Consider the following 23102-nt stretch of genomic DNA (forward strand, 5'->3'; position numbering starts at 1 on the left):
TAAAGGCATGCTATATCTAACACATTACGTTTAGAAATATCACAACAATTTTCAATTTTCAATACTCCCAAAAGCTTTTATATAAAACAATACTTATCCTAGAATCTCCCACTGCTTGAAAAAAAATGAATTTCAGAAAGGTCAACTTACCAACTCTAATACTTCTACATTTCGAACTGATGGGTTGGGCGCCACCTCTGGCCAATTAGATAATTCCAGGTACCCAGTAGCTTTAATGTTGAGACTATGAGATAAGGTGCCAAGCTGGAAATGATCCCTATCTATTAAAAATGGAGAAAAATATAAAACAAACAATATAGGCTGTATATAACACAGTACAATTCTAATCAGTGCTCAAGGTAATTGGCATTTTACTCAAATGTCAAGGAATAAATATAAACTAGGAAGCTCTTCATAGGTCAAAAAACTGATTTCAGTCCATAGATTACAATAATCTCCCCCATAATGGTCAATAAAAAAGCTAATCAGTCAGTGTGTTTAGAGGTGTTGCTCTGAAATGTAGCTTCTCTAAAAATTACTTTACTGTGAATATTAAGAATGACAGCACAGTTAAACAATCCATATACATGTCTTGGCACAAACACATCCAGAATCTTAATAGTTTTTCTACAAAATGGAACTGCTATTTATTGCTTTACAACAATTAAACAAGAAACAATATAAAAACCCAGGTACATAATCATTTTATTCAAACCGGAATGGACACTTTTTAAACTGATAAAATATTTAATTACCTCTTCTAAAAATCTGGGGAAAATAAGTCAGCTTTCCTCTTTGAAAATAAATTTAAAGGGATATTTTTACAAAATAATTCCTTCTAGAAATGCTTATGTTAATATACATAGAATATTTGATGAATAACAACTCACTATTAAGGTGAATTACCTACCCTATAAAATACAGCTATATATGAAAAATAAAAAGAAGTCAATGTCTACAAGAAGAACAAAGATTTTATCTATTGTTCAGTTAAACTGAACAAAAATAAAAATAAAACCAGAAGGCTTGAAATTACTTAGGTAAATAGAGTGTATAAAATTGTAAACTTAAACTGATATAAAACTTGCACTGGTGAGAACAGATGAATGTATAGAAATCTAATTGTTCTTATATACCTCTGTATGTTAATCATTTGTATTTTCTAAGATACAAATTTTAAGCACATTAGAAATGGGACATACTGCCATAATAATTATTTAAGATAACATACATTTTGCAGTTATATTCTGACAATAATACCTTTAAAAGGTGACTCAAGCAGTGGTGCAGGTTTTTGAGCTAGGAATATCTTTTTGGCATATTTACTTAAAGCTCCACTCTTCTCATTCGGAACAATAAGCTGCCTAATAAATCTTGTACGGTCTCTGATGTCGTAGTTTTGATCATACTTGCCGAGATTTAATATGTACTGGGTAAGCAATTTTGTCTGTTGGTAAAAAACAGAACAAGATGAGAATACAGTTATTTATGATTATTGATAACTCTGGATAAACATATTTAAAGAGGTAATAAAAATGAATGGCTATGTCAAACAAATGTTGTTCCATAGGGAATATGCATTTCTAATGCTGCAAATGGAATTTTGAAGCCAAAGCACATGTCCTCTTCTGTACTGGGGAGGTGAATGCTGAGTACTGAGAAGCAGCCAAGTGCTAGATTATTAAACTGCTGAAGTGGAAAGAAAGGCATCATTAAAAAAATAATCATATATGGCAAACCCGCTGAAGGGTCTACGTGAGAATAATGAATGTGGAAATACAACTAAAAACATGGCACTCAAAAGTTAATCGGAAAAATATGCAGGACATCAAAACATCAGAGAGTATTAGGGGGCTGGCAAACTGCTTCTCCTGAGGTGTGTTTTATGAAGAGATACTGTCCCTGGCATAAGCAGTGTCTGCACTCTGACTGCACTCAGTTACTTTACCCTGAATTATGACCCATTAAAGCAGACACATGAATCACTGAACTGGATTACTGCAAATTATTTGCAGTGCATTTAGCTGTTACTTTTTCATAAAAGCAAAGCTGCTGATGCCCTCTAAAAACTAGGATAAAAGATTTCTTCCATTTTTTTTCCCATGCTGCTTATAGCCTCTAGTAATATTGGTCATTTATTTATTTATGTAAGGCAACAACTTATTATAGTAGCTTTTACACCATAATAAGATTTCTTAATTCAATTTTTGAATGTACCACATTAACATATACTGATATAATTTTAATAATTAGACCAAAATTGAAATGTTTACAAAATAGTAAGTTTGTGTTTTAAACCACAGCTATTTTATTGAAAAAGCATACTTTTTAATTTAGAGAGTTACACAGATAAATTGTAACTATAAGTTAAATAGAATTCATAATACATGGAAAAAATAAACTGAGAAATAGTAAATCATTTACATTAGATTATTTTATAGACATTAGAAAAGGCTAAAAAATAAAATCAACCAAGTCAGAGCTAAAGACACTTTTAGAACAATAAGTCAAAAGCACAGGAATGGTAAAGTAAACTCCTTTACAATTATAATTGGTTACGATAATTAATTTGGATAGAAAGTATTTAAAAAGCATTAATACAGTTTTACTAAAGTAGAATTATAAAAAATACAAGTGAAAATGTTAATAAAGCAGTGCTGAATTTGGTTACCAACAACTGCTAATCACTGAATGATAGACATGTTGGTCAATTACAGATAAGAAAAATTCTATGATTTAATTTTTTTTAAGACAATTAGCAAAATATTCATGAAATGAGGGATACAACTACAGACAAGCTTAAAGGGAAGTGTGATACACTGGACTCTCATTAATTTGCTGGGAAAACCTGGGAAAAATATTTAACCATTAGTTTTCTCAAATGTAGAATGAGAATTTACAAACAGGATAATTCTAAAGTCTGAGTGTTGAGACTTAGAATCTACGATTAAAGTAAGTCAGAAAAAAGAATTAAGTCTATTCATTGCATTGATTTTTTTGAGCATAGTGGAATGATATGTTCTGCTTCTACTTCCTATCCTTGAAATTTTTTAGGAAATTAATTTAACAGACACTATTGAGAGAGAGATTGAGCATTTAAAACAAATTTATAATTTTAAAATATATATTTATTGGCTGTCAAATTTGTTTTATTAGTGGTCTCATAAAAGTTATATCAAAAAGATATCTTACAAAATAAAATTCCTCCTAAAAGATAAAAACATATGCATGTACATCCATTAAAAATGTAGCAGAGTAAATCTACAACTTCTCTAATAAAATTTTTTTTTTTAAAAAGTAAGAATAATTATTCTTGGCACATTTGTATACTTTAATCAGTTTCTCAGCTGTTTATAATATGACACTGATATTTCTCTGATGAATATTATTTTTATATGGTCATATTATTTTTAAGTTTTTTAAAAAGAAAACTGCTTGAAATCTCTTTCAAAGTTGAATTTTATAATTAATAATTATGTAATTGTTGACATTTTCAATTTACTCTTCTCTGTGATATTTTTCATGGAGAAAACACCCTCTTTACAGTATTGGACAATGTGGTATGGCCAGAGAAAATCCTGTTTATTAAAGGATATTCTCAAATCTGTTTTTTAATGATAAAATTTGTAAACTGATTTCAAATCTAAATATTTAACTTTCCCCCCTCTATTCAGAGAAACTTTTTTCAATAACTATTCTTATAAGACAAACCTTGTCAAATAATTGTCTCTATTTGTACTTCTTTTGAAAATTTCACCCAATCTAGATACAGTAAAATCAACTGGCTTCTCAATAACACTTCATTCCAATAAAAAATATAAGCCTATCCAACTAAAAATAGGAGCGCCATCAACAGTCTTCACAACAGTTGAGATACTGCAAATTACAGAACTTCTAAATTAAATTCTGAGCTCTTACTAATTAATTTGTTCAGTTCTTCCTTTACTTTTATAAGGATAAATTTCAATGGCTTCCTGTTTGGAAGATTTGTTTGCAGAAAATTACCATTTGATAAAATTTTCAAAAGCTGAAGGTTTTTGGCATTCTATTTGGAGAACACTTTCAAGATTTCCAAATGCTTCTGAAGCAAAATCTAACCAATATTCAGAGGACTCGTTTACAAAAAATAATAATAATAAAGCCAATACAAGAAACTTTGGTTAATTTAAAAGGCAGTTCTTCCCAAAAATCACATTTCTAAAATCCAATTAGTCACACGCAGCAAAGAGAGTACGTAGTGTCATGCTGAAGTTTTTTTCCAACATCAACCTCATCAGAAAAATGTTGTAGTTTAGTTAGACTGTATACATCAAATATCAGGAAACTTCAACCACGACAGTTTTATTTCATTCGGTACAGCAAGCAAAATCTGTTGGCATCCACTGCAATCAACTTCCAAAAGATTTCTGCCCCATAATTTTCTTAATTTAACAAGAACGTTGATTTACCATGACAACATCTTTGTGGCATAAACAATTTTATTTTCAATGTGCGGACCTTTAACTTACAATAGCATTTACAGCATTTTTTGACAGAATAAACTTCCAAAAGTTTTAATTTAACTCCAGTTTAAGCACTGACAGAATAAATGTGCAAAAGCTTTGGATGAAAAAAGCCAAACTATTACAGGAATTAACTGACTTTCTATTTGAAAACCAGCATCATTTAACTCCTTTTTTCTGCTAATGGAGTCATCACATTAATGCCTATTGCTTCTTTTTCAAACTCACAAGAGAAAATTTGGAATAAAAAATGAACAAAATTAATTTAAAAGAACAGTTACTGGATCTAAACGAGGTCATATTCCATAGAGAGCTATGTAAACACCTTCTGCACCTGTATATATTAAATTCTCATCTCAGATCTCAATCTTCTTAAGATAACCCCTAACTTTTAAAATAGATGCTGATCCTTCTATGGCAGATTTATTGTCTTCTAGTTGTCGTGAGATCAGCAATATCTCACAGTACTCATGTGTGGATGGTAATTGTTGATAAACATTTTGTGCAGGTTAAATACTGAAATGCAAATTCAATACCTAATTCTTCATTAAATATGTATTTTCATTTAAAAATATTTATTGCTGAGTTTATAATAAAATAAAAAAGAATTGCCAAATATTAAAATAAATAGGTTCAGATTTACAGGGTACAATAAATGACAAAACTACTGTAACAAGAGTGCTCTGACCATTCCCTGTAATGATCTATAGCAGGACTGCTCAGCCTCTGTCTCCTATTCATATCTGACCTACAACCAACCTCTAACTTCTCATGTTTACCTCTGACTACATTCTCCGGCAGCCTGCAGTTTCATGCATCTCACAGACTATGGAACAAGTCACTGGTCCAATTTGATGGCAGATAAAGCATTAGTAAATATTTATCTCACCATCACCAGAAAAAAGACTTTGCTTTCCCTACCTGCCTTGTCAGGGCACACTTTAATTTTATCAAGACACACCCTGTATGCTGTTCTAAAACGGAGGAGTAAGATATATTGCAACTAGAAAGAGTTTGAAAAAGAATGACATAGGCTTTCAGATTTAAATGTTCCATATATTAAAATACAATCTCTGCTGGTTGTCCTTGTCTTTTACAAGCCACAAGAAAAAAACATGGCCAAAGTTGGAGGTACAAACTGGAGGTCTACAAACCTACTCTCTAATTTTCATGCAAATATTAATAATAATACTTCATTAAAAATGAAACCAGATGTCAATAGTGTCTGGATAGCATTAGCCATTATGTTGTACCAGCATTGGTGCCATAAAGTAAAGCAGGAAAATTAACAAGAAATCAAAATTTAATAAATAGCTATATTAAGATAATGAAATTTGTGATAATGAGGGTTCACTGTATTCTGTTTCCTTGTTTTACATAATTTTATGAATACTGCAACTTAAAAAGTACTATTTAATGTCCCATTTTGTTTGTGATTGAGACTTTGGTCATATTAAAATGTCATGATTATTTATTTAACTATTGTCTACTTTCTTAATAACTATAGTACAGGACAGAGCTAATTTACGCCTGTTGTCTAAGTTTAGGACTTTTCCTAAATTTTTCATTTTTAGTAAATAGGGCAAATGTTAATATCAACTTAATCTTGGTAGCAGATACATATGAGTGGATTTATACTATTTAGTACTTTTCTATAGGTTTGCATATAATTAAAAATAAAATATAGAACTAAGTATAATATTACCTAATGTTACTTATCACTACATTTAAAAGATAGCTCTTTTTTTATCTTTCAAATCCATGGACCCTAATTACTAGCAATTAATACTAATTTACTAGTAATTACAATTTTTACTATTTAAAAATCCATTGATTTTTAATTACTATTAATCAGTTTAATCAAAACCTGGATTTTTGCCTTAAACTTCAGTAGACTATTTCAATAAAGTCATGCTAAATTTTTATACTTCATCTTATGAGCTCTAGAGTTTATGAAACTTCAACTGGTTTCCAAGTCCTTGGACGTTTTTTTCCATAGTATATAATGGTAGAATTACTCCCCCTGTGAGAGAGTATTCTAACAGTGCTGTTTTCTATTTTTGACATCTACATACAATTATATTTTTCTTTATGAATTAGAAAACTTCAAAAACTATATAAACTACTCTTTTCTTAATAGGATAACCCCAATTGGAGTGGGTTTTTATTTTATTTTTTCTCCACTGAAAACAGAGATTTTCAGTGACTGGATGAGTTCCTTTACTGTAAATAATCATATTCCCCAAGAAAACAACCTCTCAGTTATTTACAGTGTAAACTGAAGATAAAAAGACGTAAGTAGGTTGAACGTGAAAGTATGAAAAAATATATAAGCCATGCAAGTAGAAACAAAAGAGAGCTGACATAGCCATTCTAATACCTGATCAAATAGACTTTAACTCAAAAAGTTACCAGGGATAAAGACATGGTCATTATTTGCTGATAAAGGGATCAATACAACAGGAAGATGCAACAATTATAAAAATAAAAACATATGCACCTAAGAGTAAAATCCCAAAATATATGAAGCAAATAATGACAGACTTGAAGGAAGAAACTTACAACCCTACATTAATAGATTTTAATAGACCAATTTCAGTAATGGATAGAACATCTACTCAGAAGATCAATAAGGAAATACAAGACTTGTACGATACTCTAAACCAAATAGACCTAACAGGCATATTTAGAACACTTAACTACCACTAACAACAGAATACACATTCTTCTCAATTGCATCTGGATCATTCTCTAGGATAGACCCTATCTTAGGTCACAACAAGTCTGGATAAACTTAAAAATTCTGAAATCATATAATGTATCTTCTCCAACCACAAAACAATGAAGTTAGAAATCAATAACAGAGGGAGAAATGGAAAATTCATTAATACATGGAAATTAAACAACATACTCTTAAAAGACCAATGGATTAAAAAGGAAGTATCTTGAGGTAAATGAAAATGAAAATACAACTTACCAAAACTCAAGGGTTGCAGCAAAGACAGTGCTGAGAGGGAAATTTATAGCTCTATATGCTCACATTAAAAAAGAAGAAAAACTTCAAATCAGAGACTTAATTTCAAAACTTGAAGAATGAGGAAGAGTAAACCAAACCCAAAATGAGCAAAAGGAAAAAAATAACAAAGACTAGAAGAGATATAAATGAAATAGAGAACAAAAAAAACAACAGAATCAACAAAACCAAAAGTTGGTTCTTTGAAAAGATCAATAAAATAAACAAACCTTTAGCTAGGCTGACAAAGAAAAAATAATTAAAATCAGAAATGAAAAGGGGGACATTACTACCGACCCTGCTGATAGAAAAAGGACCATCAGAGCATACTATGAACAACTCTACACCAACAATTAGACAACTTGATGAAAAGGATAAAATCTCACAAATACACAAACTCAAACTACCTACACTGACTCAAGAAGAAATAGAAGATTTCAGCAAACCATTTACTAGTAAAGAGACTGAATCAGTGATAATAATAATTAAAAAAAAAAAAAAACCAACAAAGAAAAGCCCAGAAACAGATGGCTGCACAGGGGAATTTTACTGAACATTCCAAGAAAACTAACTCCAGTTCTGCTCAGGTGCTTCCAAAAAATTGAAGAGGAGGGAACATTTCCTAATTCATTCTATAGGGCCAACATCACCCTCATACTAGTCAGAAAAAGATACCACATGAATTGAAAATAAATCAGTATCTCTTAGGAATACAGATGCAAAGATCCTCAGCAAAATACTAGTAAATTGAATACAACAGCGCATTAAAAGAATTATACACCATGATCAAGTGAAATTTATCCTATTATGCAAGAGTGGTTCAACATCAAAGAAAAATGACTAATGTAATACACCACCATTAACAGAATAAAGGGAAAAAAACCACATGATCATCTCAATTGATGTAGAAAAGGCATTTGAGAAAATCCAGCATCCCTTCTATTTTTTTTTTAATTTCTCAATCATTCTTTATTAATCTTGCATATCAACATTTGCTTATTCTATATAATTGGGTACTGTTTAGATTCAATTTTAGTTTTCATGTGCTTGTTTTCATTTTGAATGGTGGAAAGAATGTGACAAGAGGATATTATGCTTGTATAAAGTAACTTGCAAAAGCAACAGTGAAAGCATTGTTTTTTTTTTTGTCTTGATCACTTAATACGGTATTTAAAAAAAATTTTTAATTACAGAAGTGGTGGGTTTACAGAACAATCATGCAAAAAATACAGGATTCCCATATACCACCCCTACCACCAGCTCTTGCATTGGTGTGGAAAATTTGTTTCAGTTGATAACTTTTTTTTTGTCATTCTACTATTTTTTTTTAACAGTAGTTAAACAATTGTTTGTTACAATTGATGAAAGATTTTTAAAGCAGTACTATCACTATTGTCCATAGTTTACATAGGGGTATTTTTCCCCCATATTCCCAACCCTTATTATTATTTTTTTTCATGCATGTCTTTATTTTATCATTCATCTACCCATGCACTCGATACAGACACTGTCAGTCACAAGGATTTTACAATCACATGGTCATATGATAAAAGCTATATAGTTATACAATCATTTTCAAAGATCAAGTCCACTGGATTACAGTTCAACAATTTCAGGTATTTCCTTCTGGCTATTCTGATACACTAGAAACTAAAAAGAAATATCTATATAATGAGTTAGTAGTCATAATCATTTGTCAAATTCTAATTTCTCAGTTACACCTCTTCCCTCTCATTTGATCATTCTCTCAATCTTCAGGGATATCTGGATAATGACCATTTTAGGTACCTTGTGTTGGAAAGGGGTATTGACCTTATAAGGCAGAAGAATGGAACTGGTTGATGTTCTTGGACAGACTGGTACCTCTGGGTTTCAGGGCTTATCTGACATAGGAACAATCTGAAGGCTCTCAGTTTCTGAAAAAATAAACTTACTAAGTAATACATTTGTAGTCTTAGATAGAGTCCAGAGTATTCTTAAGGGGTTTCAGGAATACTGTTTGTTGGGGCTTGGCATACTGTGGAATGCAATTTGTAATATATGGTTGAAGCTTGCGTAAGGGTAATCAGAATGACCTCTCAACTCCATTTGAAATCTCTTAGCCACCAGCATCCCTCTTGATAAAAACACTTAGAACACTAGGAGTAGAGGAAACTTCCTTAACACAATAAAGGGCATAAAAGAAAAACAGACGGCTAACAATATACTCAAATATGAATGACTGAAAGCTTTCCCTCTAAGGATAGAAATAAGGCAAGGATGCCACCGTCACCACCATTACTTAACATTGTACTTGAAGTTCTTGCCAGAGCAATTAGGCAAGAAAAAGAAATAAAAGGGATCCAAACTGGAAAGGAAGAAGTAAAACTTTCCCTATTTGCAGATGACATGATCCTATATACCAAAAACCCTGAAAAATCCACAACAAAGCAAGTAGAACTAATAAATGGATTCAGCAAAGTTGCAGGGAACAAGACCAATACCCCAAAATCAACAGCTTTTATACATAAGCAAAGAATAATCAGAAGAAGAATTTAAGAAAAATTTCCATTTACGACAGCAACTAAAAGAATCAAATATCTAGGAATAAATCTAATCAAGGATGTAAAGGACTTGTACACAGAAACTATGATATATTACTAGAAGAAATCAAAGAAAACCTAAATAAATGGAAGGTCATTCCATAATCATGGAAGGGAAGTTTAAATATTGTTAAGATGTCAGTGCTACTCAAAGCAATTGATAAGTTCAACACAATCCTTATCAAAATCCCAACAGCCTTCTTTGCAGAAATGGAAAAGCCAATCATCAAATTTATATGGAAGGGTAAGGGGCCCCAAATAGCAAAGCCATCTTGAAAAAGAAGAGTAAAGTTGGAAGACTCACATTTCCCAATCTTAAAACTTAATTCAAAGCCCACAGTAATCAAATCAGCATGGTACTGGCACAAGGACAGATATAAAGACCAATGGAATTGAATTGAGAGCTCAGAAATCAACCCTCACATTTATGGCCAACTGATTTGTGACAAGGGGGCAAATAAAACTAAATAGTCTCTTCAACAAATGGGGCTGGGAAAACTGTATCTCCATTTGAAGGAAAAAAAGAAAAAAAAGGAGGACCCCTACCTCATACCTTATACAAAATTTTTTTATTTTTTATTTTTTTAAATCTTCATTTTATTGAGATATATTCACACACCATGCAGTCATACAAAACAAATCGTACATTCAATTGTTCACAGTACCATTACATAGCTGTACATTCATCACCTAAATCAATCCCTGACACCTTCATTAGCACACACACAAAAATACCAATAATAATAATTTAAGTGAAAAAGAGCAATTAAAGTAAAAAAGAACACTGGGTGCCTTTGTCTGTTTGTTTGTTTCCTTCCCCTATTTTTCTACTCATCCATCCATAAAGTAGACAAAGGGGAGTGTGGTCCTTATGGCTTTCCCAATCCCATTGTTACCCCTCGTAAGCTTCATTTTTATACAATTGTCTTCGAGATTCATGGGTTCTGGGTTGTAATTTGATAGTTTCAGGTATCTACCACCAGCTACCCCAATTCATTAGAACCTAAAAAGGGTTGTCTATATTGTGCATAAGAGTGCCCACCAGAGTGACCTCTCGGCTCCTTTTGGAATCTCTCTGCCACTGAAGCTTATTTCATTTCCTTTCACATCCCCCTTTTGGTCAAGAAGATGTTCTCCATCCCACGATGCCGGGTCTACATTCCTCCCTGGGAGTCATATTCCACGTTGCCAGGGAGAATCACTCCCTTGGGTGTCTGATCCCACGTAAGGGGGAGGGCAGTGATTTCACCTTTCAAGTTGGCTTAGCTAGAGAGAGAGGACCACATCTGAGCAACAAAGAGGCATTCGGGAGGAGGCTCTTAGGCACAATTACAGGGAGGTCTAGCTTCTTTGCAGCAACAGTTTTCCCAAGGGTAAATCCTGTGGTAGAGGGCTCAACCCATCAAACAACCAGTCCCCTATGTCTGTGGTCATCTTATACAAAATTCAACTCAAAAGGAATGAAAGACCTAAACATAGGAGCCAGAACTATCAAACTCCTGGAAGAAAACATAGGGAAGCATCTTCAGGTCATTGTGTTGGGCAATAGTTTCTTAGGCTTTAAGCACAAGCAACAAAAGGAAAAATAGATAAATGGGACTTCATCAAAATTTAAAACTTTTTTGCCTCAAAGGACTTAATAATGAAAGTAAAAAGACAACTTACAGAATGGGAGAAAGTATTTGGAAACCACGTATCTGTTAAAAGTTTAATATCCAAAATACATAAAGGAATACTTAACAATGAAAAGATAAACAACATAATTTTTAAAATGGGCAAAAGCCTTGCGTAGACATTTCTCCTAGAAAACTATGCAAATGGCCAGAAAGCACATGAAAAGATGCTCAACATCAGAAGCCATCAGTGAAATGCAAATCAAAACCACAATGAGATACCATTTCACACCCATTAGAATTACTGCTATTACAAAAACAGAAAATAGTAAGTGTTGGAGAGGATGTAAAGAAATAGAAACACTCATTCATTGTTAATGGCAATTTAAAATGGGGCAGCCACTGGGGAAGACAGTTTGGCGGTTCCTCAGCAAGATAAGTGTAGAATTACCATAAGACCTGGCAATCCCTCCACCAGGTATATTTCCAAAGGAATATACCACTAGGTATGTTCTGGATGCAAACAAATGGTTGAATGTATAAACAACATGTGATATTATATTTCAATTCAACCAAAAGAACTGAAAGCAGGAACTCAAACAGATATCTGCACACTGATATTCATGGCACCATTATTCACAATTGCCCAAAGATGGAAACAACCCAAGTGTCCATCAACGGACGAGTGTATAAACAACATGCTGGATACACATACCATGGCATATTATTCAGTCTTAAAAAGGAATGAAGTCTTGATACATGTAACAACACGGATGACCTACGAAGACTTCATGTGAGAGAAATAAGCCAGACACAAAAGGACTAATATTGTAATGATTTCACTAATATGAAATAATTAGAATAAGCAAACTCATGGAGTCAGAATCCAGAATATAGGTTACCAAGGGATGAGGTGAAGGCAGGGAATAGGAAGTTAAGGTTTAAAATGTATAGGTTACTATTTGAAACAATGGAAATGTTTTGATAATGGATGGTTGTAATGGTAGCACAACACTGTGAACATAATTAACAGCACTGAAATATGTATGTGAATGTGGTTAAAAGGGGAAATGTTAGGTTGTACATATGGCAACAGAATAAAAAAAAAATCCACCAAACTATATTACACAAAGTGTGACCCCAAGTTAGAACATAGACTACAGTTTATAGTACAATTATAAAAATTGCTTTCATAAATTATAAGAAAAGTTCAACACCAATGCACAATGTTAATCATAGGGTGGTATATGAGAATCATGTAGTTTATGCATGATTTTTGTGCAAACCCACAACTTCTCAAATAAAGAAAAAAAAGGTAACTCATCGCATGAAGGAATCAAGAAGATACTTGAAAATGATTAACTGGTTCTGTTCAAAGATGTCTTAAAAAATAAAGGTAAAATCTAAATCATGGAAATATGCTCAAATATTTGAAATTACACTTGGGCATAGGTCTTGTGCACAGATCAGCAAAAGCTAAAATACTACTACTCATATCACAATTAGGAAGGAAGACAATCCCAAAGCATATAGATATGAATGTAAAGAGTCAAACTGAAGATTCTGAATGGCAAACATCAGCTTACTAGAGAATGAGTGGGTCTGTGGGCAGGCAGAGAGACCGAGATAGAGGAAGTCAGATATTGAGACACAGAGAATATAAAAAGACACACAGAGATGGAAGAGAAAGCAAAGAATGACAGAGATATAGACAGAACTGGGTGGGGGACAGTGAAAGGGTGAAGGGTGTCAGAAATACACGTAGGCAAGAAGCTCTGGGGAAGAAGGGACAATGAAAGAGACAGAGGGAAGTAGAGGAGAAAAATCATAGAGTCAAGGGAGAGAGAAAAGGAAAATTAGAAAGAAATAGAGATGGACCAGGGCTATAAAGCCCAGCTGTGAATTAGCAAGAATACCTTACTAATCTTATTAACCACGAAGTCCTGCTTCTGTGGAGAATAGCAATTCAGATAAATGGAAAAGGATGAAAAAGCTATTTTATTCACAGGGGCAAAAATGATTCTTCTTACCAACAGTTCTTCAAACAGTCAACCAACTTAAATGAATATTTTAAAATGCAAATAAGGTAAATTATACCACTACTAAAAAGTTTTTGATGGTTTCCCCTTTACCTGAAGGACAAGGTCCGTACTACTCAGCAGAGCATACAAGCCACTCTAGATCCTGGTCTTACCTATCTTTCCAGGCTCACCTTTAAGTTTCCTGAAAACACTAAGCTGTTTTATGACACTGACATTCTGCTCTGCTCTTTCCTTATTTATCCTTTATGAAACTTTGATCTCTCTCCTCCTTCTACTTCAGACTTTAAATAACTTTCTCCTCTGAAGTCCCTATATATTTCAATACCTCTATTATAGTACTTAATCTGTTTATTTTTCCCCGACTATACTAGCATGTTCTCTCTGTCCACTACTACCATCTAGCAGAGAACTGAAACAAACTGGCTCCCAGTAATTGCTGAATGAACCAATTAATTAATTAAACAGACCTTAGCCACTTGATCAAAGTAAAGAAGAAAGTACCTATCAGACATGTAAACTAAGGATTAACCTCTTACCTGTTTGGAGTTGGTTAAATACAATTTTGCTCCTAGATTTAAAATCTGCAGTTTTACCAGATCATCTTCACTAGTGAAGCTTTTAGCCATCTTCCTCAAAACATCAGGGGCAATTTTAGGAACTCTTTCACAGTTTTCTCCAATTAGCCAAAGAATATTTGCTCTAGCCACAGGAACCTAAAATTAGAAGATTATAGTTACTAATAAGATAGTCACAGTCTCCTTATTGTTAACATAGAAAAAGTTTTAACAATTATAAAGCCTTTATATCTGTTAATTCATTTAATATATTTCCAGGAAAGACTCCTTACTTATGGATTTTCTTCTGTTTTCAAAAAAATAAACACGTAGGTAATCTCATTGATTAACTGACAATATCTTAGAAAGATTCACAGAGAAAAACCATTGGTCTAGAATCTAGTCTCTATTGGGACAGCAAACTATGTGCCCTGCAGGTCAAATACAGCCTCCTTGGCCAAATCTGGCTGTCTATGCCTGTTTTATTTTATTTTATTTTAATTTTGTTTTTTACATGAATGTTTATAGCAGCTTAATTTGTAAGAGTCAAAAACTTGAAACCACCTAGATGGCCTTCAATGGGTGAATAGTTAAAACAACTGTTGTACATCCATACCATGGAATACTCCTCAGCAAAACAGAGGAATGATCTATTGATACATGCAACAACCTGGATGAAACTCCAGAGAATTATGCTGGATGCATAAATTGGAATAAAGCCAATTCAAAAAGGTTATGTCCTATAGGATTCCATTTATATAACATTCTTGAAATGACAAAGTTGTACAAGTGGAGAACAGCTTAGTGTCGTCAGGGTTAAGGGGATTAGGGAAGGAGGGAATTGGTTGTCCCTATAAAAGAACAACAGGGTTGATTCTTGTGGTATGCCTGTTTATCTATGTATTGTCTATGGCTGCTTTTCTTCTACAAACGCAGAGGTGATTAGTTTCAACAGTGACCATATGGCCTTCAAAACTGAAAATATTTATGATCTAGCAATTTACAGAATAAATTTGTTCTAGGGCACTGGTTCTCAAACCTTGAAGCCCATAAAAATCACTATGACTCTTACTGAAACTGCAGATTTGGGTGATAGTTGTTCTGTGTTGGGGCCAGGAACCCACATTTTAAGAAGTACCACAGATGATTTCTCAGACACGTGGTCTGAAACCATGCTTTGAGAACCCATGGCTAATATAGAAAAAGGAGTAAATCCTTTAAAGACTATGATTTCCAGTTAAAACTGAATCTGAATCGACAGACATGGAAATATATCAAACTGACAAGATCATCAAGGTATGCTTATAAAATCATGAATCCTGATGTGTTATTTGGTCATCAATAAAGGAAACATGGATAAAATACATTTTCCAATATACTATATTATGGAATATTTTAAAAATAAAGTACATTTCAATATATTGTTTCTTAAAAATCACTGCTTTGCAACAAATTGGAAACCTTCCATAACTAACATTAAGATCAACATTTTAGAGAATCTAAATTAATTTTATTACGATTTGTTTATTCATATTCTCTCTTATTTGAAAAGGAATTTGAGGGGGTATGAAAATTAGTTTCTGTGAACATTTTCACCTACCACAGAAAATTTGCTTTTTATAATAAATGAAAAGCTGATGGCTTTATAAAGAGATAGCACCACAAGAAAAAATATGAAGTCCTTTCCTAATTCCTCAAAGTTCTAATACTTCCTGTATAGTTTCATAGCTATATATAGTATGTTGTTAAAGATGAAAGTGAGAATAAGGATCTTCCATAGCTAAGATTTTGTCACAATAGCTACTATTTTAAATTATTTCAAAACATTCATTTTAGGAAATAATAAAAAATATTAAGAAACCCCTAAGTAGGTCCTTCACAATAATCAGAATGAGGTCATCAGAAAGCTTTAAAATAGAAAATCATATATTTTCAAACATTAAAACATCATCTTTAAATCAATATTTAGAATAATTTTTGTAAGAGAAAAAAGTGGTATATTTATGTAATACCAAAAAAGAGGCCTATATGATATTACAAATCTATTCATACAGTGTGATAAAACTGATACCCTTTCTGGATACTGATTTCTAGAAAGAAGAGATTATCTCTAATGTTCCAGAGGTTACACTGCATTAAGACCTTCCTCCCAATTTATTATTTTAAATTGGGCTAAAGAATAGTAATTGAGTGGTACATTAAATTTTCCAGGATGGAGCAGTTCAAGTTGCCTGCCATAATGAACGTTACCTCTAAATAAGAATATATGAACAACTTCAGATTTCAGCTATGCTAGATTTATTTTTAAGTGTTTTATTATATATTGCTAGTATAAAAATTAGGCTTCTATGACATATCATAGCTATTACCCCACCTTAAGTTGTTTTCTTTTGGTAACACGTTTATAATTCTCTTCAGCAATTAAAAAGACAATCCACTAAAGAAGTAAGATATTAAGAGACTATTTATATATATATATATACTAACATTAAAATAGCAATGTTTGAATACTCTAAACATAATTCATGTAACATTTATACCAGAACTCTGAAGAAAAATTTAAAGTCAATAAATTCTAATGCTCACAATGAAAATTTCAAGGGGACGGTGGTGATGATGAGTATTATTCAGAGAGGTTCTAGAACTGAGGCAAAAAAAATTCTCAAGTAAATACTAAAAAAACTTGGAAAACTTATCCATAACAAAAAATAATTCCAATATAAATATATTTACAAAAAACTTTTGGTGTTGACATTTTATTAAAAAGTTTACTAAACTGACAAACCCAATGTTTTGGTGTATTTGGCTGGGATAAGAATCATAAAATTTTCAGATTCTGGCCTTCCCTTTTACTCCCAATTAAGCTATAGAGTTTAATTTGTATACAAATTCTTATTTGCATAACAGTGATACTATGAATTCATGGACTCTACTTTCAAAGGTTTAAAGCAACTGAAAAAGTAGCAAGTAAGAAAATTAGTCACTTTTTGTTCTCCATGGTCTTTTCCACCACAGAATAGGAACCCTGAACGAAACCAAATAACATACACACGCACAGTCACACATCTGACATAATACTTTCATTATGAACTGCTGCTTTACAATATTCTCAAAGACAAACTAGATTGTAAATGACTTTGCCTGATTCTCTATTCTAAATGCCCTGGGCAAGTGGTTAAGTGCACTTTTCAAACCTTCTACTGGAAAGCTGTTTCCACTGCCATTTTAACCCATTAACTTGCCTGCAAAAACAAATAATGATTCCTAGTCTACCACAGCAGTTATAGAAAGACATCTAGAAAGCTTTTATAGATCACTCTAAGCAGTTCAATTTAAAACCTATCGTGTTTTCAACACCAGCCCACCACACAATGCAACAGTCTAATGCAAATCCCACAAAAACATCAATTTTATGTATTTAAATTTGTCAAAGGCAAAATCAGTCAACATCTAAACAAACTGCATACAAATAACAAATCAGAGCCAATATTCTGTATCTGGATTCAATATGCTTTAAAACTTAAGCCTGAATTAAGTTGGGGGGGGGCGGGGCAGGGCAGGGGTGGATAACTTGTGAAATGGTAGTCGTTCAGTGAGGCACCTGGGCAAAGAGGACATAAAGTCTATTTCAATATTACTCAGTAATCTACACAATAACATCTTTCAAGTGTTCTTTCATGATATGAAATCTCCACCTGTCCCACTAAACATTATGTGAAATCCTGTTAGAGCAATCCTCAGGCAATATGTACTTTATTCCGGAAGGCCTTTGTTCCAAAAGCAGTATTTCCTACAATTGAAGGATACTCCAAATGATAAAACATTCACAATCAGAAGATATAAGTTGACTCTCATATAAACATAAATCTATTCAATTTGAATGAATTCTAAAAGTAGAACTGAATTTTATTCATATTTCCAACTATGCCACTTACTAAACAAACAAAGGAATCAAAGTTTTGAATATGATAAAACCTATGTTCTCTTTGTTATTTTTTACCTACATGGCTAACTTCTATTGAGCTCTATGTTCCAGGCACTGGTTTAAAGTACTTTATACGTTTAATCTCAGTCAATCATAACAAAAGCTCTATGAAGTAGGCTCTACTATCATTCCTACTTTATGTATGAGGCAATTGGGCACAAAGGGATTAAGAAATTTACTTGACATCTTACAGTTTGTCAGTGGTGGAACCAGGACTGGAACTCCAAGCCAGAATCCAGAGTTTACATTACACCACAGAACAGAGACAGAATGAGTGTGGTATGCCAGAAAGACTCTGGTGCAGCAAGCCATGAAGACTTGTTCTGGTTCCAGTTTGTTTATATATATCATGGGGGCAGATGACTTCACCTCACTAGGCCTCATTTACTCATTAATCAAATTACTCCTTTGTCTGCTGTTCTGCTTCACTGGGCAATGGCTCCCTTAGTCCTCCCTATAGTTTTCCCCAAAGACAGCCTTTTAAGGGCTGTCTAGGTCATCCTGTTGCTATCGTCACCCCTATGCATGGAGCGGCATTTTCCCACTTCTTTTCCCCTCTCATTTTTTGGATACGTAAAGTGGTTAGGATAGAAAGAGGTCTGGCTATCACTAGTATTCTCTCTCTCTCTCCTTCCATCAGGTAGATGGGCTCAGGTTTTTGCCCTGATAAACTGGCTTAGGCACTGAGAGAAAATATGCTCCATTTTGCTCCTTTTCTTCTGTCCCTGGTCAGACTGGCTCTTCCTGAAATTGCAGTAGTAAGATACCACCTCTGGATTTGAGGACCACACAGGTAGAGATTAGGGAGGGAAGAGGTCAGGCTCCTGGACTAAAGCCTGTATTTTAGAATCACTTGCCCACATTAAGGGGTTGTCAGCTGCTCAGTCAGACTAATGAAGTCTGTCTTTTTAATGAGAGAAAGTCCTTTCATATTTAGGTTGGATATATATTTCTTCCATCTTTATTATTTATTTTACATTTCTGTTTCCTTTCTTTCCTTTCATTTATTTATTTTTCTGATTTGGTCAAGTTGCTATTTGTTCCTTTGTTGATTTGAAATTCCCACCATACTTTTATGCTTTTATACTACATTAATGGTAATCTGACAAAAACAACAACAAAAATGACAGATATCAACTATATAGATCTGTAAGAGACTATTTACCTGGCTAATATTCCAATGACCATTGCAAAGAAAGTAGATATAACAAAAAAATGTCCTCTAGCCCAAGACATGGAGACAGTCACATATGAAAAATTTTTTTCCAAGAAAGTCTGAGGTTTATCTGATATGGATCTGATACAGAATCATAGGTTTTATGTATAAGCAGCTACATGTTTCTGAAAGACCTAATACTCCTTGAAATTGCCTCTCCCAGAACAAATTTATGAGTACAGGTTTTAACTAAATTCTGCACCAGAAGTCTGGGAATACAGAACTCCACATTCATATTTCCTTCTCAGAATCAGACACATCTTTCTCTACCATCACTGAAACAAGATATTAACTATTCCTCCCACCAAAATCCACTATTGTCATCCCAAGATAATCTATTTTCATCTTACTACTTTTTAACACAACATGAGAATATTAAAATAATTTCACCTCCTTCCACTCTCCTCCTCTCATGAGACCTTCAAAACACTTTTTCCTGACCTCTACCTCATCACATTCCTAGCTTTTCTAAAGATGTTCAGTATTTTAAATTCTAGGTAATTAGAACTTTCCTTATATTATGCCCCTTCTTTTTCAAAACTCTCATTTAGCACTTTTATTAGTTATTCATAGTCTATCCTTATATATTTATGTGTGTAAATATATACATATGTATGTATTTTATCTCAATTCTTTTGTCTTTCCCTCTTTAGAATTCTCTGCATTGGTCCATTAGTTACTGGTTAGAGAAATGGTTTTTGAATGGAGCTGTACTACTTTCCTAGGAGTACCTAAAGATGTATATGAATATTTGTGGTTGTGACAATGACTAAAGATACTGCTGAAATTTGATACTTGGTAGACAGGGATGATAAATGTCTATCTAATTGGATTCGAGGAAAAAGGTTCCCTCTCATCTTCCATCAATAGATTACAGACAATCTCAAATATCTGTTGCACATTTGGGCAACCATGGGCCATGTCAAGCTAATTCCCAATTTGCCAATGATTTTTGGGAACCAAAAAGGAACACCATAACAAAATCCTGGCTAGGTCAGTGAGTAGGCATATGAAATTCAATATTAAATACAGATGGACTAGAAATGAAAGTGAGACATAGTAAACATATTAGTTAAGAAAGTAGACCTCCTAGCTGTGCAGTCTTGGGCAAATTATTTAACCTCTCTGTGCCTCAGTTTTCTCACATATGAAATGGGAATATTAATAGAACTAACCTTCTAGGATTGTTTGGAAGATTAATGACTTATATTTGCAAAAACCATAGAATAGTACCTGGCATATGATGAGCATTACAGAAGTTTTAAGAAAATAAATAAAATATTAACGGGGCCCCAAGAAAGTGTACTAAATTGAAACTTTATCATAAAGTCTGTCTTCTGCAAAAACATTAAAAATAATCTCAATCATAATAGTAGCTTATACTAAGCACTGTTCTAAGTGCTTCACATGCACTGAAATTTATTCTTCATAATAGATATTTACAATTGTTTATATCATTGTCCCCATTTTACAGATGTGAAAACTGGAGCATAAAGAAGTCAAGTAACTTGCTTAAAGTCACAAAGCTAATAAAAGGGAAAGCTTAAATTTAAATCCAAGTCATCTGGTTTTCCAATACACTGAACCCCCACACTTTTCACAGACAGTCTATATGAGAAACTCTGGCTTTGATTACTATAACCAACAAGTGTGGATTTGAAGACAAAGTAACTCCCTGGTGAAGACATGATAGAAGCGCAGATACTAAGTAACTTATTATTCTTAGATTTAAGATAAATGTATAACTGTCCTGCATTCTTTAATAATATCAGGAAGAAAAGAAAATTTTGCCACCAGAAATATTAAAAATCAGTCCTCACTGGTGGGCTCCAAACTTTGCCATCAGCTACCCTTCATTACACAAGTACATTCCCTCTGAGGAGGCTCAGAGTATTGATTACCCCATCTTCAAAGAAGGAAATAATAGCACCAACCCCCACGCCCTGCCACCCAACTACAACCCTATTAGTTATAAAACATAATGGCAAGCATAGTAAAAGGTAAACACAATGGAGAAGAAACAACTGAAGAATCTGAAGAAAAACCAGGAAAGGATGAAATCACAGAAGTCATGGGGAGAGAATGTTTCAAATCGGAAGAAGTGGTCAGTGATGTTAACAACAGATCAAGAAAGATACATACAGAAAATTATTCACTAGATTGAATAAGGAAGAGAGTGACCTTGGAAAAGGTAGAATTAGTGGAATTGTGGAAGATTAAAATAAGACTGTAATAGGTTGGGGAGTGAGTTTTAGAGTCAGTCTGACCAAGGAAATAAAACTCTTTTCCGATAATTCTTTCAGGAAATGTAGTTTTAAAGGGAAGGAGACAATGAAAAAGAATATAAATAATAATTACAGCATCACTATGTTCCAGGCAAATGTTCTATGAACTTTACATATATTAACTAATTTAATGTTTTAAATCTGAATTTAATACATAAAATAATGCTATGATTACATTCTTGTACTATTACCATTTTACAGATGGGAAGAGAAAAATATAGAGATTTTAAGTCTCTCAAACACAGAGCTGGCAAATAGTGGAAGTGGGATTATCATTATTTATTTTTTATTAGCATTTTTCAAAATATTATTTCAATATAACAAAGATTAAAAGTTACAAAAAAGTAAAGGAATTATTGGATATCCTTCCCTAAGATTCTCTATATGTTAACATTTTACTACATTTGTTTATCTTTCTATGTATTGTTTTCTGAATCAATAAAAGTTACAGAATGCCCTTAAATACTTCAGGGCTGAAATACTTCAGTGTATGTTTCCTTAAAAAAAGGAATTTTTATGAAAATCACTGTAAAATTATTTAAAAGTCAGGAAATTAAACAATGAAACAATATTATCTAATCTACAGCCTTTATTGATATTTTGCCAATTTTCCTTATCCTTTATGGCAAAAGCAAATCCAAGATTACGTGTTATATACAGTTACCATGTCTTTTTAGACCCTTTAATGTAAAAGATTGCTGAGTTGTTCTTTGCATTTCATGACATTCACATTTTTAAACAGTACAAGCAGTTAGTTTGTATAATACCTAAATTTGGGTTTTTCTCATGTTTCCTCATGATTAAATTCAGGTCATTCATTTTTGGCAGGAAAGCCACAGACCTGGTGCTGAGCTCTTTTCAGAGTACTGCATCAGAAGGCACATGATCCCATTACTGACAATGCTAATTATTTTCATTTGGTTAAGGCAGTATCTGTCAGGTTTCTGCACTTTAAAGTGACTGTTTATCCTTTGTAATTATGAGGATACACTTTTAGACCATGCAAATATCCTGTTACTCTTTAAATTTTCACTTACTAGTTTTTTTTAATTTTTATTTTTTATTAAATTCAGTTTCATTGAAATACATTCACACACCATACAATCATCCATGGTATACAATCCACTGTCCACAGTATGATAACATAGTTATGCGTTCATCACCACAATCTATCTCTGAACATTTTCCTTACATCAGAAAGAACCAGAACAAGAATAAAAAATAAAAGTGAAAAAAGAACACCCAAATCATCCCCCCATCCCATCCCATTTGTCCTTTAGTTTTTATCCCCATTCTTCTACTCATCCATA

The 23102-nt window shown here is 32.9% G+C and overlaps 1 protein-coding gene across 3 annotated transcripts in view; it reads right to left on the minus strand.

Annotated features, from left to right (window-relative positions):
- Window positions 1-23102, minus strand: part of AP3B1 (adaptor related protein complex 3 subunit beta 1) — a 405767-nt gene that overhangs the window by 120427 nt on the left and 262238 nt on the right. For all 3 annotated transcript variants that reach the window (XM_037800786.1, XM_037800788.1, XM_037800789.1), the window contains exons 15-17: window positions 14289-14465; window positions 1261-1447; window positions 151-281 (exon numbers count right to left, since the gene is read on the minus strand). In XM_037800786.1, the coding sequence (XP_037656714.1) occupies window positions 151-281; window positions 1261-1447; window positions 14289-14465 (495 nt within the window). The remainder of the gene's footprint in view (window positions 1-150; window positions 282-1260; window positions 1448-14288; window positions 14466-23102) is intronic.

This window comes from Choloepus didactylus, chromosome 13 (assembly GCF_015220235.1).
Source record: "Choloepus didactylus isolate mChoDid1 chromosome 13, mChoDid1.pri, whole genome shotgun sequence".
NCBI classification, from domain to species: domain Eukaryota; kingdom Metazoa; phylum Chordata; class Mammalia; order Pilosa; family Megalonychidae; genus Choloepus; species Choloepus didactylus.